The 17,678-nt window shown below is 23.3% G+C and overlaps 4 protein-coding genes across 5 annotated transcripts; 2 read left to right on the top strand and 2 right to left on the bottom strand.

The window, feature by feature from the left end:
* Positions 1–1,545: 1,545 nt before the first annotated feature.
* LOC129613658 (lamin-C-like) lies at positions 1,546–2,748 on the bottom strand. Its single transcript, XM_055527813.1, has one exon. The coding sequence runs from the start codon at positions 2,746–2,748 to the stop codon at positions 1,546–1,548; it is 1,203 nt and encodes a 400-aa protein (XP_055383788.1).
* Positions 2,749–4,084: 1,336 nt separating this feature from the next.
* LOC129613646 (programmed cell death protein 5) lies at positions 4,085–5,015 on the top strand. Of its 2 annotated transcripts, none has more exons than XM_055527794.1 (2): positions 4,085–4,226; positions 4,571–5,015. In XM_055527794.1, exon 2 carries the CDS (start codon positions 4,618–4,620, stop codon positions 5,005–5,007), a length of 390 nt encoding a protein of 129 aa, XP_055383769.1. In that variant the 5' UTR covers positions 4,085–4,226; positions 4,571–4,617; the 3' UTR covers positions 5,008–5,015. The 2 variants fall into 2 exon arrangements, with proteins under 2 accessions (XP_055383769.1, XP_055383770.1); XM_055527795.1 differs by lacking the exon at positions 4,085–4,226 and adding an exon at positions 4,285–4,419.
* A 229-nt stretch (positions 5,016–5,244) lies between these two features.
* LOC129613645 (glutathione S-transferase C-terminal domain-containing protein homolog) lies at positions 5,245–7,318 on the top strand. The gene is made up of 2 exons (XM_055527793.1): positions 5,245–6,244; positions 6,378–7,318. Exons 1-2 carry the CDS (start codon positions 5,245–5,247, stop codon positions 7,058–7,060), a joined length of 1,683 nt encoding a protein of 560 aa, XP_055383768.1. The 3' UTR covers positions 7,061–7,318.
* Positions 7,319–14,495: 7,177 nt separating this feature from the next.
* Positions 14,496–17,088, bottom strand: LOC129613654 (zinc finger protein 878-like). The gene is made up of 2 exons (XM_055527810.1): positions 15,579–17,088; positions 14,496–15,521 (listed from the first exon to the last, which is right to left on the bottom strand). The coding sequence occupies exons 1-2, from the start codon at positions 16,576–16,578 to the stop codon at positions 14,683–14,685; spliced, it is 1,839 nt and encodes a 612-aa protein (XP_055383785.1). The 5' UTR covers positions 16,579–17,088; the 3' UTR covers positions 14,496–14,682.
* Positions 17,089–17,678: the final 590 nt, after the last annotated feature.

Raw genomic sequence — 17,678 nt, forward strand, 5'->3', positions numbered from 1 at the left:
AGCAATGTTAAATTTATATTATATATATAAATATGTAGGTATGTACATATATGTAATAATTTTATTTGACATATTGACATACACATATTTTGTTTCAATTTGTAGTGTTTCATATAATTTCAATATATTTATTGTATTTGTTTCTATTCACAATAGAAAATTCGTATTTCAGAGAAATGCTTTGTTCACACTACAAGAGAATAACATGTTTTATCTTTCCCCGTTAACATGTTATAGAAAATGGGTTACAACACAGTTGCATGTTTTTAGATAACGTCTTACTTATTAAAATGATTGTAAAAATTAACAAAGTAACCGTTTTTCATGACATGTCATTAGTCGTTATAGTGTGAACAAGGTTTAAAGATTTAAACATAATGGGAATTTCATGACATTAAAAAAACAAGGAGAAAAGTTCAAAATCGTGCTAAAATGATTGACAGTAACTTCCCACAAAAATACCATCCGGATTTTACATCGTTCAGGTTTAAATTTTTTAGGAATTGAATGACATTCTTTCAATCTGTTTCTAGTACTTGTTTGTAAAAAACCTTTGTCTTCCATTAATTTTATTAGAAGCACTTAATTGTTATTCGTTTTTTGTCCAAAATACAAAAAAAAACAATTGTCAATATAAAAATTGGGATAGTAAATTTTGTAATGTTAAATTAAATAACTTTTCCGTTTTTCTCATTTTGCGTGTTGGTCTATCGAATGCGAATATTGAATACAGAAACAGCACATGCGTCAAAGTTGATACGATTTTAACTATTTACGTCTACGACTAACCACATCATAGTCACCTCATGCGATACGGCTACTAGAATATGGGTGATAATATAATTATATAATTTAAAAATATATGTATCTCTCGTGAGTTTGAGAAATAAGAGATGAATCATCATTTATATTTTATAAACGAACTTTAACATTCAAATGGCGGCGTTTTTTTTTTTCAAAGTTGGAATCGCATCGGAAATTTTGCTCTTCTTAAAATTATAAATTATTTAATATACCGCAACAGTTGACTTTTTTTATTCGGTGGACGGTAAAATAATAAAAATATGCAGAATAAAATATAAACCTTCAAGTCAAATTTATAAAACCTAAATATGAGCATATGTACATACATGTTATGTACACGTATTTTCAAAACAAAATTGATTCTTCAATCGATTTTATTACAATATTGCATATATGTAAATATTAAGTTTTTTTTTATTTCATTAGATACAAATAAGACCAATTTAAGAAATACATTGAAATTATAGCAATTCATTAATTGAAATTATAGAATTGCAATAGAAAATCAAAAGACGTATTAAAAATACAACATTTACTATTTTAACATCTAAAATAATATAACTGGTATAGCTAGGTAAATGAACATTAAACAAAAATACATAGATAAATATACATACATATATCAGAAATGAAGGGTAAATTTTTCTTCAATCATTCATGGGAACATATACATACATATACCAACAGTTTTAAATTATATCTTCTATGCAAATCAACCAACATCTATTCATTGCATTTATTTTAATTTTTTAAATTTAAACGCTCTTCTTCTCCTTTCAATAATTGATCATATGCTGCAATTTCCATATCTAATAAAACTTTAACATCCAATAACTCCTGGTATTCTTTTATTTGTTGTCCCATTTCTTCATGTAATTGATTAATATCAGATTTTAAACTTGCAATAGTTTCAGCACTAACAGCCCGATTTGAATCTATCATTTTTTCCAAATCACGATTACTTTTTTGCAATTGCAGATTAGCTTCTTCCAGCTCAGATATTCTAGAATTCAAAGTTTCAATACGCGCATGAGCTAAACGTAATTCTTCCACAGCTGCGTTGGCCGTAACTAAGTTTCGTTTTACTGCAGCTTCAAGATTTTTAAATTTTTCTTCATACAATATTACAATTTCTTCCCGATTTGAATGTATTTGGGACTCATAATTGTCACGTAATTCTTTCAATGTTTTTTGTAGTTTGGCTTCATATTTTTCATGTAATTGGCGATCAATTTCACTAATTTCGCAGTGTCCTCTTTCACGCGATTCATTTAATTCTTGTGAGTGCACCTGATTTTTAAATGATAATTCTTCGCGTAAGCTTTGTACAGCATTTTCTAATTCAACACGGGCCAGTAATTCAGAGTCCAAATTTTTCTTAAGCTCAACTAATTGCTTACGCAAACCATTGTTTTCTAATTCAAGCTCATTCGCGTCATCTCTTGCTTTTTTTCCTTCTGTATTTACTTGATTATATTTCACTTGCAGATCGTTGAAATTCATTTCTCTCGTTTGAGCTACATTTTGCACCATGTTTATATTTTTCTTAAGTTTTAAACATTTTTCCTTCAATTCATCATTTTCCTCCCATAACATTTTTGTATCTATTTCTAACTTAGCCTTCTCTTTAGCGATTTCATCCAATAATTTTCTTGCATCTGATGACTCATACTCATACATTGATCTAATATTGGATGTTTCAAGTGCAACATTTTCCTTCATCATATTCATTTCATTAAGCAGACGCGTATTTTCAGTTTCTAAATTTCTGACACAGTCAATAAAGGAAGCCAAGCGATCATTTAAATTTTGAAGTCCTATTTTTTCAGCCATACGTGATTGTCTAATTGGGCTTACAAAATCAGTTGGACATTTTTCAATAACTTCCCCACTTTCATCGCCAATGTGTTCCAAATCTGAATTTATTTTGTCTCTCGCAGCCATTTTTAAACATTTACTGATATTTTACTTAAGTTTTTGAAATTACTAAACTACTTAGCATAAAATATTTTTTTTAAGTCCAAATTTAAAAGGCCCTCACTTCACCGCTTTCTGGTTTAATGCGTGTGTGCTTTCGTTTCTGAATTTTATTAAAAATGAAAACACTTAACTACACACATATTTTTAATATTCTCATTCAAATTAAAAAAAAATGGTTTAAATATTTGATAAATTTTATGGAGACACTCTCCAATCTACGTTACATTCTCCACTTTTAAATGAGGGAGAAAAAAGTATACAGTACAGGTACACTTTTAGCAATTATTTTAATTTTACATATTTATTATATGTACGAGCCACGCGGGCTATGGTTGCTAATTATGTATAGCTATCAGAATATTAAGCACGAAAAATTTGGTTTTGTTAATTTATGTGAAATAACCTCAAAGCCTTAAATTAAATAAATTTAAATATTTAAAATTATTAACTCTCTTCTTTATTTAATGTTTTAAAATTATACTTTTTGCACAAAATAGAACAATATTTTTTTCTGATTTAAAATAAGTCATCTGAACAACAGATCCAAAATGGAAGAAAGTATTTTTCTGAATAACATTTCGTTTTCAATGGATTCTTTCAGAATTTTTAACTTAGTTATGTTAAGGGTTGGTTTCATATACGACAAAATCTGAAATTTAATCTCAATTTGATTTAAATCGTATAATGTTAGTTTCTCTGACAGTAAATTATAAAAATTACTACTGTCATCAGATATACTAAGAGTTTGATCGTCACGCTATTTTATTCGGAAAGTGAGAAGAAAGTCAGTAACTCTCATATACATTTATAATGTAATTTTCGATGAGAAGAATTATTTCGATTGCGTATCTCGTTTTTTTTGAATTGTATACAAAAATTTTTCACTTTGTTTCTGAAAATGAAACATTCAGTGAAACTCAAGTGAAACATGCGTTTACAAACAACATTGCGCATTTATCTGACGGAGCTTAGACTTACTAAATTTAACAAATTAAAAATAAAAATCCCCAACTCGCTGCTTAAAACTTTCACAAAAAATTAATTGTCGTTATTTTACTTTTAAAAAATCTGACTGTAAATTTGATGACAATAGAAAAATTTCTATTATATGTCGTTAGATAACGTGACAAGTCCAACTGGGTTTATATGTGCGACTTTCTCAAACTAAATCGCAGGTTTTGTCGATGATATAAACAGTAACTTAGATATTTTCATATAATTATGTAAACATTACCTATGAATTTCCAAAATTGTTCAAGTTTTGTTTCATGCTTGACAGTTAGAGTTAGTAAAAGTGACATTGTAATATTTGACGTAGGAAATCTTTAAAAATATCAAACTATATTTGTATAATTGTCTTTAGTAGAAGTAAAATAAAAATATAGTTTAACACTTTCTTTATATATTTCAAAAAATATTAATTTAATCTGAAAATATAAAACGTGAGTGTTTTTAATTAAATTTTAATATTATAAACATAAGTTTTATATTATGTAGATGAGTCAGTCGAACAGTGCACATTTCAAATTAACATATTATTTCAATTTTTTTTTATATTTAAAGTAATTTGAATGCAAAGTTTTAAAATAATTCAAAAAAAATTAGTAACTATTCAAAATATAACATTAAACTTAGGTATTATACATTTTTTTAATTATTGTGACATAACCTAGTTAGAAAAAAAAACGCATTTAATATGAAATTAAATTTTTATTTACATATAGTTTTAGAAGTTTTAACATATACATAGTTTAATTTGTTTTATAATTTTATTTTGAATTTGTAGAATTTTTATACCTATCCAACCTTATAAACTAAATAAAAATATCAAAAATGGAGGATGCTGAACTACAAGCCTTACGTCAACAAAGATTAAATCAACTCCAAACGGAAAATGCCGGTGCTGATAAAAATGCTCAAAAACAAGAGCAACTTCAACAACAAGAAATGATGAAAAATTCTATATTATCACAAGTTTTAGATCAGGAAGCTAGAGCGCGGTTAAATACTTTAAAACTAAGTAAGCCGGAAAAAGCCCAAGGGGTTGAAGCGATGATAATACGTATGGCTCAAATGGGCCAATTAGGAGGAAAATTAGACGATACGCAATTTGTTTCGTTATTGAATCAAGTAAATGCCCAAATGCCATCACAAAAGTCAACAGTTAAATACGATAGGAGAAGAGCTGCAATTGATTCAGATGATGAAGATTATGGTTGCTAATGAAAAAATATGATCTATCATGTCTAATTAATATTAATTCTCAACTCAATGAAGACTAATTACTGATAAAAATATTTACAATTCATGCTTAAGTTTCTGTTTTATAAAACTAAAATCACCATTCAAAAAATTTAATTTTTATTCATAAATGCGTTTTTTAATCAAACTTTTTTTTTCATTTCAAAATAAATGATTAAATTATTAAAAACATTTCAGTTTACATGATTTGGCCTTGATATGGATGAAATTTATATAGAATCTACTCCTATCAAAAAAGAAAATTTAATTGCTCTAACTTTGGAATCGGCTTTAATTATTGTACTATTCAAGTATTGTAATTGTGTGGGGAAAATTAGCTTGAAAAATATAGAAATTGAGAATCACAGTAAATCAAATCGAAAGTTGATAAAATTTGACCCCGACTTCTTGTGCAATGTTCAAAAAGTTGAAAATTTAGACTCATTTAATGATTTAGTGAAACCATTCTATGTCCGTAATAAAAATCATTCAATTTCTGGCCTAAGTGCTATATGCCGAGAAATGATAGTCGCAAGTGAATCAGAGGAGGTTATTTTTCTTTTAGGCTTTAACAATAGTTGCTTGCAGTCTCCTACAGAAAGATCTTCTTGGACAAAATTCTGTGAAATTCTTATTGTAGACGCTTTTAACAAAATTGCAGAAAATTATGTTAACCCAAATAAACATATATTTGAAATACCCGAGGAGTTTCAACAATTTGAAAATCATTTAAAAAAACCTTTAAAAATCAATGATAAGTACAAAAAAGAAATAAAAAAGTTGAAGGTTATTATAAAGGAGGATTGCAGATTTTCTGAATACAACCACCCAACTTTAGCAGATGTTTTAATATTTTTGTGCCTTCAATTTTCATTTGAATTTTTATCCGAAAATATTAAATTTGAGCTTTTTAAAATTTTTCCACTTATTTCAAAGTGGGTTGAAGATATGAAAAAATACGATAAAAATTTACTAGTGATTTTAGAAAATACAACTTCTTTGATTTGCAAGTCTGAAAGTAAAACCAAATTTGAACAATTGTATTTTTTGAAGAATAACTCCAAAGAAGCTTTAACGGACGATAATCAATTTGAAAAATATAAACAATTCAATAAAATCCATACTGTGCAAGCGAATATTACTAAAAGTTTCGAGAAACTGAAAGTAAAAGATATCAAATTTTCTAGTGAAATAAAATATAAGAGCAATTATAATTTTGGTAAGAAATACATTGTATGTTTGAATTATATTTTCTATAAAATTCATACATACATTTCTATTTTGTCTATATTATATTGTATATATGTGTGCAAAAGCGGCATAATCAAATGATACATATCTTTATTTTTTAGAATGGAGCTCAATTCCTGTTGAAATTCATCCAGATCACGGGGGTGTTCCAAATAATCGACTTCAACGTAAAAAGGAGCAACTTAAATGCATTGTTGATATTGTAATGTCATTAGCTAAAAAAAATGAAACGATTGTCGATTTTTGTTGCGGATCTGGACATTTGGGCATAATTTTGGCTGCACTTTTGCCAGATTGTAGAATAATTTTTTTAGAAAGCAAACAATTTTCATTACTAGCTATAAAAGAAAGAGCAATGCGATTAAATCTTAAAAATTGTTTGTTTTATCAATCTAATATAGACTATTTTGTTGGAAAATTTGACTTTGGAATATCACTGCATGGGTGTGGTACTGCTACTGATATTGTTTTACATAAATGCCTTCAAAAACGGGCAAAATTTATTTGTTGTCCATGTTGTTACGGTTCAATAGATCCTATGCCGCATATATCGTATCCATTATCGAAAACATACAAAAATATCATCAGTGAACGTGAATATTTGTATCTAACACATGCTGCTGACTTAACTATAAATTTGGAAAATGACATCCATTATATGGATGTTATCGATACTGATAGAAAATTATTTATCATGGAGGCAAATTATGAATGTATGTTAAGTAGATTAATTCCAGAAAATTGTACACCAAAAAATAGATTGATAATTGGAGTCCCAAAGTAATGGATTTTGTCAACTGCATTAAATTATTTGTAGAACATTTGTTCCATTCAATTTGTTATTTATATAAAACAACTTGTTTTAATAAAATAAGGAGTAAATGTTCTCTAGATTTCGTCAAATATATTATGGTTGCGTAAATGAATATAACATTTTCTATAAAATTTAGAATTTAAAAAAGAAATAACGAAAAAAATTATTTTTATTACTACTGAGTTATAAATTTTATTGTTTATTTTAATTTATCGTCAAGATCATGCATTAATGTATTTCTGCTGTAATATTAATAACAACATAATAAATATTTTATAAATACAAAAATATGTAAACCTAATTTTTTTTTAGAGTTTTTTATTATTTTTGAAATTTGTAGCAAAGTTGAAATAAATTGGGCAATATTCTAGATTAAAAATTGTTATTCTCCTTTATAATATTTAATTAAGAATATAAAATTTTAAATATTTTGGAATATAATATGTTTAATCAAGTGTTTTTATTATAAAACACAAATAACATTCATTCCAGTAAAAATACAAGTTTCTAACTTATTTTATAATACGCTCATAAAATACACATTCTTTAGTCAAAGACTAAACATCGATAGTAAGTATTACAAGTGTTTATCTTTCTTTTTCATTATAGTGATTTTGGGGTTGTCTTGAATTCAAAAAATTATTTATTGGCTATTCTCATAACGAGTTACAACAGCAATTTTGACCAAGAATTATTGTTCCTTCAATTGGATAATAAACCAAGGTTAAGTCGTAGAAGATTCTCTAAAGTGAAATAGAGGAGAAGATTATTTTATAATTTTTATTGGGTTAAAAAAAGTGAAACAAAAATTGGCTTTTGGAATTTTATTTTATTGCAAGCTTCTAATTAAAAAACAATTCTCTACAAAAAAAAAACAACATATTATGTATAAGAAATATATGTAAATGTGAATATAATATTTATTGATGTTAAAAGGTCGATTATCCTTGGAAAAATTGACTGAAACATACTTTACCTCAAAAATATACTTTGACAAAATAATCAAATGTATTACAATTTCATGGTTATTTTTATACTACTGTGTTTTAACACAATGATAACACATTAGTTATCATATTAGGCACAGGTATTGTCAAGTTTTAATTTCAGTCATTTTAGACATTGGTTACTGACCTTTACAATAAATATTGGGTACTTTAAACGTTCTTTTTATTTTTAATTTCAAGTAAATTCAATTTAAGATTTGTTTTTTTTTCTGGTAAATCAATAATTTATATTATAAATAAATTTTTTTTTATTTAAAAAATATAAAATTAATTAATATAAAAATATTTTATATTAAGTAATTTAAAACTACAATTTTTATTGAAGTACTAAATAAAATAATACAAATTTTAATGGATGATTTACACCAAAACATTAATTTTGAATAAGTTTTACGAATGGATTAGTTTTTTGAAAAAAGAATTGCAATGACAAATTGATTTTATTTTATTAATATTATTATAATTCCATTGAAAATTATTTGTTTTCTATATTATTTATAAAATTTAATTTGGTTTCTTTTTTATTGATTATCTATGGATTCCATATATTATTTGAATTAGCAAATTCAATAATTAAATTTATTTAATTTCTTTTATTTAATTCAAAACAAGATTTATTACTTTGAATTCACTTTAAAATTCTTTTAATTTTCCATGGGTTTTTGGATCAACTTCAAGATAATATGATAGATAATAATTTGTGTTAATGATTTCATATTTTAAATGGTAAGTACCATTTAAAAAATATAAACATTAGACAATGGATAACAAATATAAATTCCATTAATAAATCATTTATTAAAAAAAAGAAACCATAAGTTGCACATTTTCCCATAAAATATATTTTTAAATCGCTAGATTTATATTGCATTATTAATTAAAATACATTAATAGAATATTTAATTAAATAAGATTAATAATGATATTTTACTATAAAATTTGTGTTATACGTGAGAAACAAAAAATTTTTTTATATTATTTTCTGTTAACTATGGTTTATAAAATGAATTAAATTAAATGTATGTACATATTTTTATATCATTTATTTTTTTTCTAATTTTTTTATTTAATGATCCAATTATTTAAGCAAAAATATAAATTCTTGTTAATTATTAATTTAAAATTTGTACTTATATTCAATAAATTTTAATTTAATAATATTAAAGATATTATGGATAGAATACGTAATTAAATTTTATAAAGTATTTAAAATAATTATTTAAAAATAACTTTTTATAGAAACAATTCGGATTTCACATGGTATTTCAAGTAAAATCCAGCGCTATTAATCAAAATCAAAGAAAAATAAAAAAAAAAAAATAAATAAATTTTCATCTTATGTCTATTAAAAAATTTTATTATTACGTATTCTATGGTTGCAAAACTTTGGCTATACAAAAGGATATCGCCAAAGAGCATTTTAGTTTTTTGTCTTCTTTTGGTTTTTAGTATTGTTAATTTTCAATATTAATTTGTTGTATTATACATTATAACTAATATATTTTGTCATATTTAAATTTATTTTTAAATAGTTGAAATATAAATAACACTAAAAATAGTGTTTTGTCGAAAAAATATTAATTACTACGTTCTAATGCTTAGCTTTCAAAAAAAAAAAAAAAAAGAAAAAATTATTGCATATCAAGTTGTGTACCCTGTATTAAATTGTCTTTTATTTTTTTTTTTAATTTTTTTGTTTTCTCTTGTGTTTAAATATTTAATATTGTTCATTATATTTTTTTAATTGAATTCTGTATACAATAATATTATTGAATATAATTATGTAAATATATTAATAGTTAATATTTTTCTTTATGCTACACAAACTAATAATGACAAGAATAGTGACTTATAGTCGAATGATTATCTCAGTGCTAAAAAAAATTTTTCTCATTACATTTTTTCTAAAGTATTTTTATCATAATATTTCTTATTACTAATTAATAATATTGTTATTATTGTACATTTAATACTATTATACTCAAATTTAAATAAAAATTCTAATAATTGGTTTAAAAAAAAAACAAGAAAACAAAATTTTCAAAAAAGAAAATAAAAAATCAAATTAAAATATTTTTCTGTTATTTACTGATATCGAAATAACATTTGAATTTTCAATGAAAAGTTTATAAGTGATTTCAGGAAGCGAATCACTAAGTGATATTGGTATTTGCAGTAAAAAAGTTAGGACATTTTTATTATTGTAAAAGTACAAACTAGTTTTAAGTGTCGATAACAAATTTTAACTCTATGGAGCTTCTTCCAAATATCGAATCACTAAGTGATTTTTCTAATATATCAAACATAACATTTTAATATATAACCTTTTCATCTTCCAAAACTAAGTGAATGATGATTGAAGTTGGTATATTTTTGGGAATAGTGAATAATACGAAAAACATTTTACTAACTTTAAAATTAAATTCTAAGAATTATAGATACTCACTTATTCTTTTCTCACCGGTTGATTAAAAAAATTAAATACAAAATGATAATAAAACTTAACGATTCATTTTTTAGAATATCTTTCATTATTTTCTTATTCAAATTTTAATGGTTCAATGGTTATAAGTTTTATTATTTCACATATTAAACTACATATTTATAATCTAAATGTTATCGAAAATGAATTTTTAAAAATGAAACTTTTTCAATATTTTTAAAAATTAGAAAACATTATTTTCAGAAAAGCCCTTTATTTGCACTTACATATCTTTGTGACAGCGGTACACATATCCACATTATAGAAAAATAATTTTCTTGTACATACTATAACGCAAGATATATAATTATGTATGTACAAATAAATTGGTTCTTGTTTAATTTTAAAGTGTTTAAAAATTGGAAATTCATAGAAAATTATTAATTTATTTTATAAATATTTGTGAGTAAAAAATTTCCTTTAAGAAAAATTTGTGCTAAATTTTTTGTCTTTTTAATAGTGTTATCTTGAATTTTAGAAAATTATAAAATAATAACATAACAAACAAATTTTATATAAACATCTTAAAAATTTTGATATTTTTTTTAATTATAATATTTGATATTGTTTTCTTTTATGTTTTTTTTTTATTTTACATTAAATAAGGTATTTTAATTAATATTTGTGAATTTTATTGAATAATTATTATTTTTCAAAGAAATATGAATAATTTTTATTATATATACATATATTTTCAAGACATTCAAGTGTCTATATCATAATAATATAAAATATGAACTCTAAAATTACGGCTAAAGATTGTTTCTTATAACTATCATAAGTAAAAATATGATCTTATTATTATTTATGATTATTTTTTTTTTAATTATTATATTGTAAATATCATAAGTTTTCAGGTGGTCAATTTATTTTATATTAATTGCTTTTCGTCAATAATTATATATTTATGTAAACCAGCGTTTCACTTTTGCAGTTATTTATGTATACAACTGTTAATTGCACTAAAAATAAATAAAATCGGTGCACTAATTTAATTTAATTCTTAATTATAAATATATAATAATATCCCCAATCAAATAAAAATTTAATTCTTTAATTACTAAATGTGTTTTAAGTATGAATATTAATTATTTAAATAATTATATATATATATTATTCAGATAACGATAATTAAAAAAGAAAACAGAGATGAATTGCAACATATTAAGTAGAAATATTTGATTCAGTTAACTCAATAAATTATGTTTTTGATAACAAAATTTACAAACTATCCGGATTTTTTATGAAAAACAATTTTATTTAATAACAAAAATTTAATTGAAAAATCAATGTTCCCTTTTGTTAAGCATTAATACAATATCAATATCATTATTAATATAAAAGCTCTTCTTATTTAATGTACACATTATTTTTTAAATAAAGCAAAATCATTCTTGTAAAAGTATAAAAAGAAAAATACCAAGATTTTACATAGCTTCTTGTACATATAGCATTTTGTTACACATAACATTATTGTGATATAAGTACAAAGCTAAATTCTAAATAGCTAAATTCATAGAAAAGTGATAATTTTCACCTGAAAAACAAAAGATAAAAATTTGATCAAATAATGATTAAATTGCATAGATTTTTACGTATTTTAAGTGGTTAGATGAATATTTTTAAATTAAAAGAACTCTTAAATATTTAAAAAATTGATTTTCAAATGTACCAAAAAAATTACATATAATATATATTTTAAAAATATTTCATTTATAATTTGATTTTATGTATGTATACTTGCTTAAATGACGTTCTTTGTATTTATTTCATATTCAATTATATTTTGTACTTGTAGAGTACAAAAAATGTAAAACTTTTAATTGTTTTTCTTTTGTAAAGTTTGTTAATATTTGAATTGATTATTTTATGAAAGAATTATATATATATGTATATATATTTATTATATGAATCTATAATATATTATAATATTATTTATTTAATTAAGTAAAATACCTGGCAATATTTGATATATTACACGATATATTTAATCAAATTTTACAAAGAAATCTTTAAAAGTTTTTAAAAGTAAAATTTGATGCTCAAAAAAGAAATTTTGTTCGTGATGATAATAAATATGACGACAACTATTTACAATAATGTAGTTTACAAATTTGATTAACTCTATATGTATATAAAAATTACTTACAATCAAGTTAAATTAATCTTTTTTTTTTTTTAATTTTTTTTTGTTTTTTGAAGCATTGTTAATTTGCTTTTGTCTTTTTAAGGAAAATATTCCATTCCAATGTAGATAACATTGTAAACACTATAAACAATTATTTTGGATATTAAATATAGTTTTTGATATCTCCAAAAAATAATGTTTATATAATGATATATTGCATTATATTTATACTATAAAAAAAAAAAAAAAATACACAATACAATAATTAATGATGAAAAAATTGTTCACCTTTAAAGCTTATACGATTTCTCTTTTTTATCCTTATTATAAATTTGTCTTATTTTTATACATAAATAGTTCTAATATTTAAAAAATACTTTTAATAATTTAAATGATTATACATTATTTTTTTTTGCACAGATCACAATTATAATCTGTTATTGCTTTTTTGTTTTTATAATTTGAATAAATAGATACATTTAACAATGCTTTTACAAATATATTTATACAAATATGAATACATACATTTATACATTTATATTAACTTTCTAAATTTGGCAAATATGTATATTAATTTAAAATATTATTTAATATAATATTGTATTATAAATGTAAATCTATAAAAAAATTTCAATTTTTTGATGTGCCCACTTTTTACTTTTGTCTTTAAATTTTTAAATATTAATTCATTTAAATTTGACTCAGCTTACAAAAATCTTCAGATTTTTATGTTAATATGAAATTTGAAATTTTAATTGTAAATTTAAAGAAAAACATTTTAATTTTAATTTATTTTCTACAAACGATTATTGAAGACATCTATTATTTTTGTTTTTGCTCATAATCTTTGAGAACGAACAGTTTTATCACAATAATTAATGTTTTATTAATTTAAATTGATCATATTCACGTAAAAATCTAAATTTTTTTTTAATTTTCTCAATTTTGGAAGTAATTTAATACTTAAGATGTTTTTTTTTTTTAATTTTCCAAACTAATATTTAGAAACTATTTTATATGTTTTAACAATTTTAATTATCTATAATTATAATGTGTCTATAAATATATTTAAAATAATACTTTTAGTTTAATTCAAATATTACAAATATAATATGTATAAGGTTCTTTAATTTTATGGAATCAAATTTTGTAAATTATATTAAGAATTGAAATTCAATATAAATATTAAGTGCTTTAATAATGAATTATACCCATACTATACACATTTTATGAAAAAATTGAAAAATGTATATATGTATGCTAATTTAATTTGAATATAATTTCAATTTTATTTTGAGCAAATTTCAAAAAATTTTTCAAATATTTTTATATAAAAATTAGAGACTTTTTATTTCATACTCATAAAATTTAAATAAAAATGTTAATATTCAATTCTATTTTTATTTAAGATCGAAATATTTTCCAAATGTTAGGAAAATAAGTTATACAAAAACGCAAATAGTATTTTCAGCAGATGTAGAAATGAAGTTTTTTAACAATACGTTTAATATTTAAGTTTCCACTTATATATAAAAAAAATTATATATTCTTATTATTCATTTAACATAAATAACATTAAAACAAAAAATTTACTTATATTAATAGATATATAAATATACCGACTTACATAATATCTTAAATAAAAATTCAGTCTAAGAAAAGCGCAATTATTCAACATATCAATTTTAAATATTCAATATATATAGAAAATCTTGAACATTAGCATATTTTATAAAATATTTTACTAAATAAATAAACAAGACAACTTATGCAATCAAGGGCTTAGTATTATACCACTTAATAAAGAAATGTGAACAACATAATATACATATATTATTTACATATATTCTATTAAAATTATACAAGTATACAAAAATATGTAATACTTATATACCTATGCATGTACATTTGCATAATATACATTTAAGTTTGTTTAAATATTTATTTGAAATTTTTTTTGCTATATATTTTCAATTTAACTTCTTGGTTGAAGAGATGAATCGATAATTATATGACTTACAGCTTTGTGCACTTTCAAACCGTGTTCTAATTCAAAGCGAGCTGAGCACTTATCACATCCAAAACTTTTAACAACAATACTACAAACCTTTCGAATATGTTCTTGTAAATCTGAGGAATTTTCAAATTGAGCTTCGCATTTACCACATCTATATTCTAATACATTATTATCAGGATGTTTTGTTTTCACATGACTTAATAATCCATTTTTTGACTCAAATTGTTTTGAGCATAAATGACATGGAAATGTTTCTTTTGTTTTTAAATGAGTTTTTTCATGTCTTTCAATAATACCTTTAACAATGGACTTTTTCTCACAGTATTTGCATTTATATTGTACTCCATTTATATGCAAACGTTCATGGTTTTTTAAATATTTTTCAGCAGTAAAAGCACTCTGACAATATTGACATTGATAAGGTCGAATATTTTCCAATGTACGTTGCTTATTAATTGAATGTTTATTTTTCATATGTGAATTCAAATAGTCCATACGATGAAATTTCATACGACAATGCACACATTCTAATTTTTTTTCCTTATTGTGCAAAATTTCATGATTCTTACGATGAGAATTTTGTAGAAAACGTTTATCACAATACCGGCACTGGAATTGTCTTTCACCAGTATGTGAAAGTTCATGAGTTTTTAATGACGTAGAAAATTTAAAGCGTGCAGGACAAAACGCACATTTGAAACGATTTTCTTCATTATGAATTCGCATATGAACTTTTAAAGAAGCTGACGAAGATAACATCTTACCACAAACTTGACATGAGCACTTAGTTTTTTTACCTTAAATATAAACATTTTTAATGAATTTTAAAAATAAAAGAATTGACCTAATTTTACCATTTTTGTCGGTTAATAAAAAGTGACCATCTTCATGCTTTTTGCGGTTGCACGTACTTCGCAACATTTTATAGCAAATTTGACATTTCCAATATCCTTTAGGGACTGCAGGATTTAATTCACTTGCGTGCTTAATTTGTTCATGTCTTTCACATTTATTACGTTCATGAAACCTTCTTGGACAAAATTTGCACCCAAAAGGAATACTAAAAGCTCTGTCTGCACAAATGTCTCTATGATTTTTCATATTTTTTATTACAGCAAATTTTTTGTTGCATATTTCGCAACGAAATGGTTTATTGGAAATCGAATCACTTGTAATTATTATTTTCCCCTTACAATCTTTTAAGTTCGATTTTACTTTCTTAATTTTTTTTAACTGGGATTTTTTTATCGTATCAGAATTATCTTTTTCATATTGCACTTCAATATCACCATTATTATTGTAAATATTTGTTTCAATTAATAATAATTCTTTATCTGGATTGTCTTCAATCGAACTAATTTCATTATTAAATGTAAAATTATCTTGTAAATATTCCGAGCTGTTATTAATAATTTGTTGATCAAAATTTAATATAATGTTATCAAAATTGACTGGGCTTATAGACTTCCGAATTTGGTTATCACTATGACTGTAATTTTCAGAAGAAAGAGATTCTATGGATGATCCAGTGATGTCAATTGCTGAATTTACAATAATAAAATCTTTTGGTTTTTGCTTTTCATTAAGTTTTCTATTTTTGCTACAGTAGGTTTTTCTAATATTGGATCTGTTGTAATTGTTGTTATTTATTGGCTCAAAATTAAATAGTTGATGTGCTTGAAATAAATGTTCCGAGAAAATTTGTTGAGATAAAAATATTTCACTGCAAAATGTACATAAGTAGTTCAATTGTCCCTTAATAACAAAAATTTCACCGCACTTTGTATTAGAATCAAAATTATCAAATATATCATCTGGAAGTAACTCCAAATCGTCTACATTTATGTCATTCATTTCTTAAACTTCTTTTTTCCTTTCAGATATGCCTTAATGTATTTTATTGCTTAAGTGAATATTTAACATGTAAAAAAACCTTGGTATAATCAGCAAAAGCTCGACTTTTTTCAAAATTAAAACTTCTTTCATTCTGTATACAAGAGTTAAAATGATGAAGTTCATAATACAAAACCTTTTTTATTTTAAAATTTTTTTTCTTAGACTCTCATGAACTGTATTAAGGGCTAGTGGTGATGGATATGTCCTTTGGCTCTTTATGTTATATTATGAAAAGATCGATATGTTGATTGTCAATACAACTCGGTATTTGCAATTTTCGCTATTTGTTTTTCTTATTCGGGAATAATAAAGGAAAAACAGAGGGAAATTAATGAATAAAATGTTGTAAATATTCCTTACACTTCAACACATAATTTGGCACTTTGTTTTACTTGTTTAATAAAGAAAATAATTTTACTTTTTTAATAATTAGCAACAACAGATGCTAATGCACCCAAAAAGTGCATAGCTCTAAATATTTCTAAGTTCTGGTTCTATTCTATGCATATTCCATGACATTTGTTCAGTTTTTAGTTTTTGCTTCTTGTGTATGTATGTATGTATGTTATATTGTCTAATGTCCATTTCACATTGTGTTCCTGTCAATTTAACATTTACTCTAGCGTTTTTTTTATACAACTTAATTGTGAGATGAATTTCATCAATAATCTTACTTTTGATTGAGTTTAGAGTTTAATTCAGCAGGGTAATAATATATACATAGAAAGAAAAGAAAAGTTCGTAGGGTAAGACTTCTTATTTTTTACATAATATGTAAAAGCTTTTTGTATGAGTGGAGTTTCAATAATATTCTTCAGAATTGATTACCACAACTGTCAAATATTTTTTCATGTGACCATCTAATTTTGTGTTGGAACACTATTTATTGAAGTAGACGAACACAATCCAGTTTTTCTTAAAATCACTTTTTTGACATTATGATGAAATCCTAATATTTCGGAAATAAATATTGTAAAATAAATTAATTTTAAGGTTTTCAAATAAAAAATTTAGAAAAACTTAACTTACTACTGATTAATAATAATATAAAACGGGGG

This window comes from Condylostylus longicornis, unplaced genomic scaffold (assembly GCF_029603195.1).
Source record: "Condylostylus longicornis isolate FDR11 unplaced genomic scaffold, ASM2960319v2 ptg000085l, whole genome shotgun sequence".
Lineage (NCBI taxonomy): Eukaryota > Metazoa > Arthropoda > Insecta > Diptera > Dolichopodidae > Condylostylus > Condylostylus longicornis.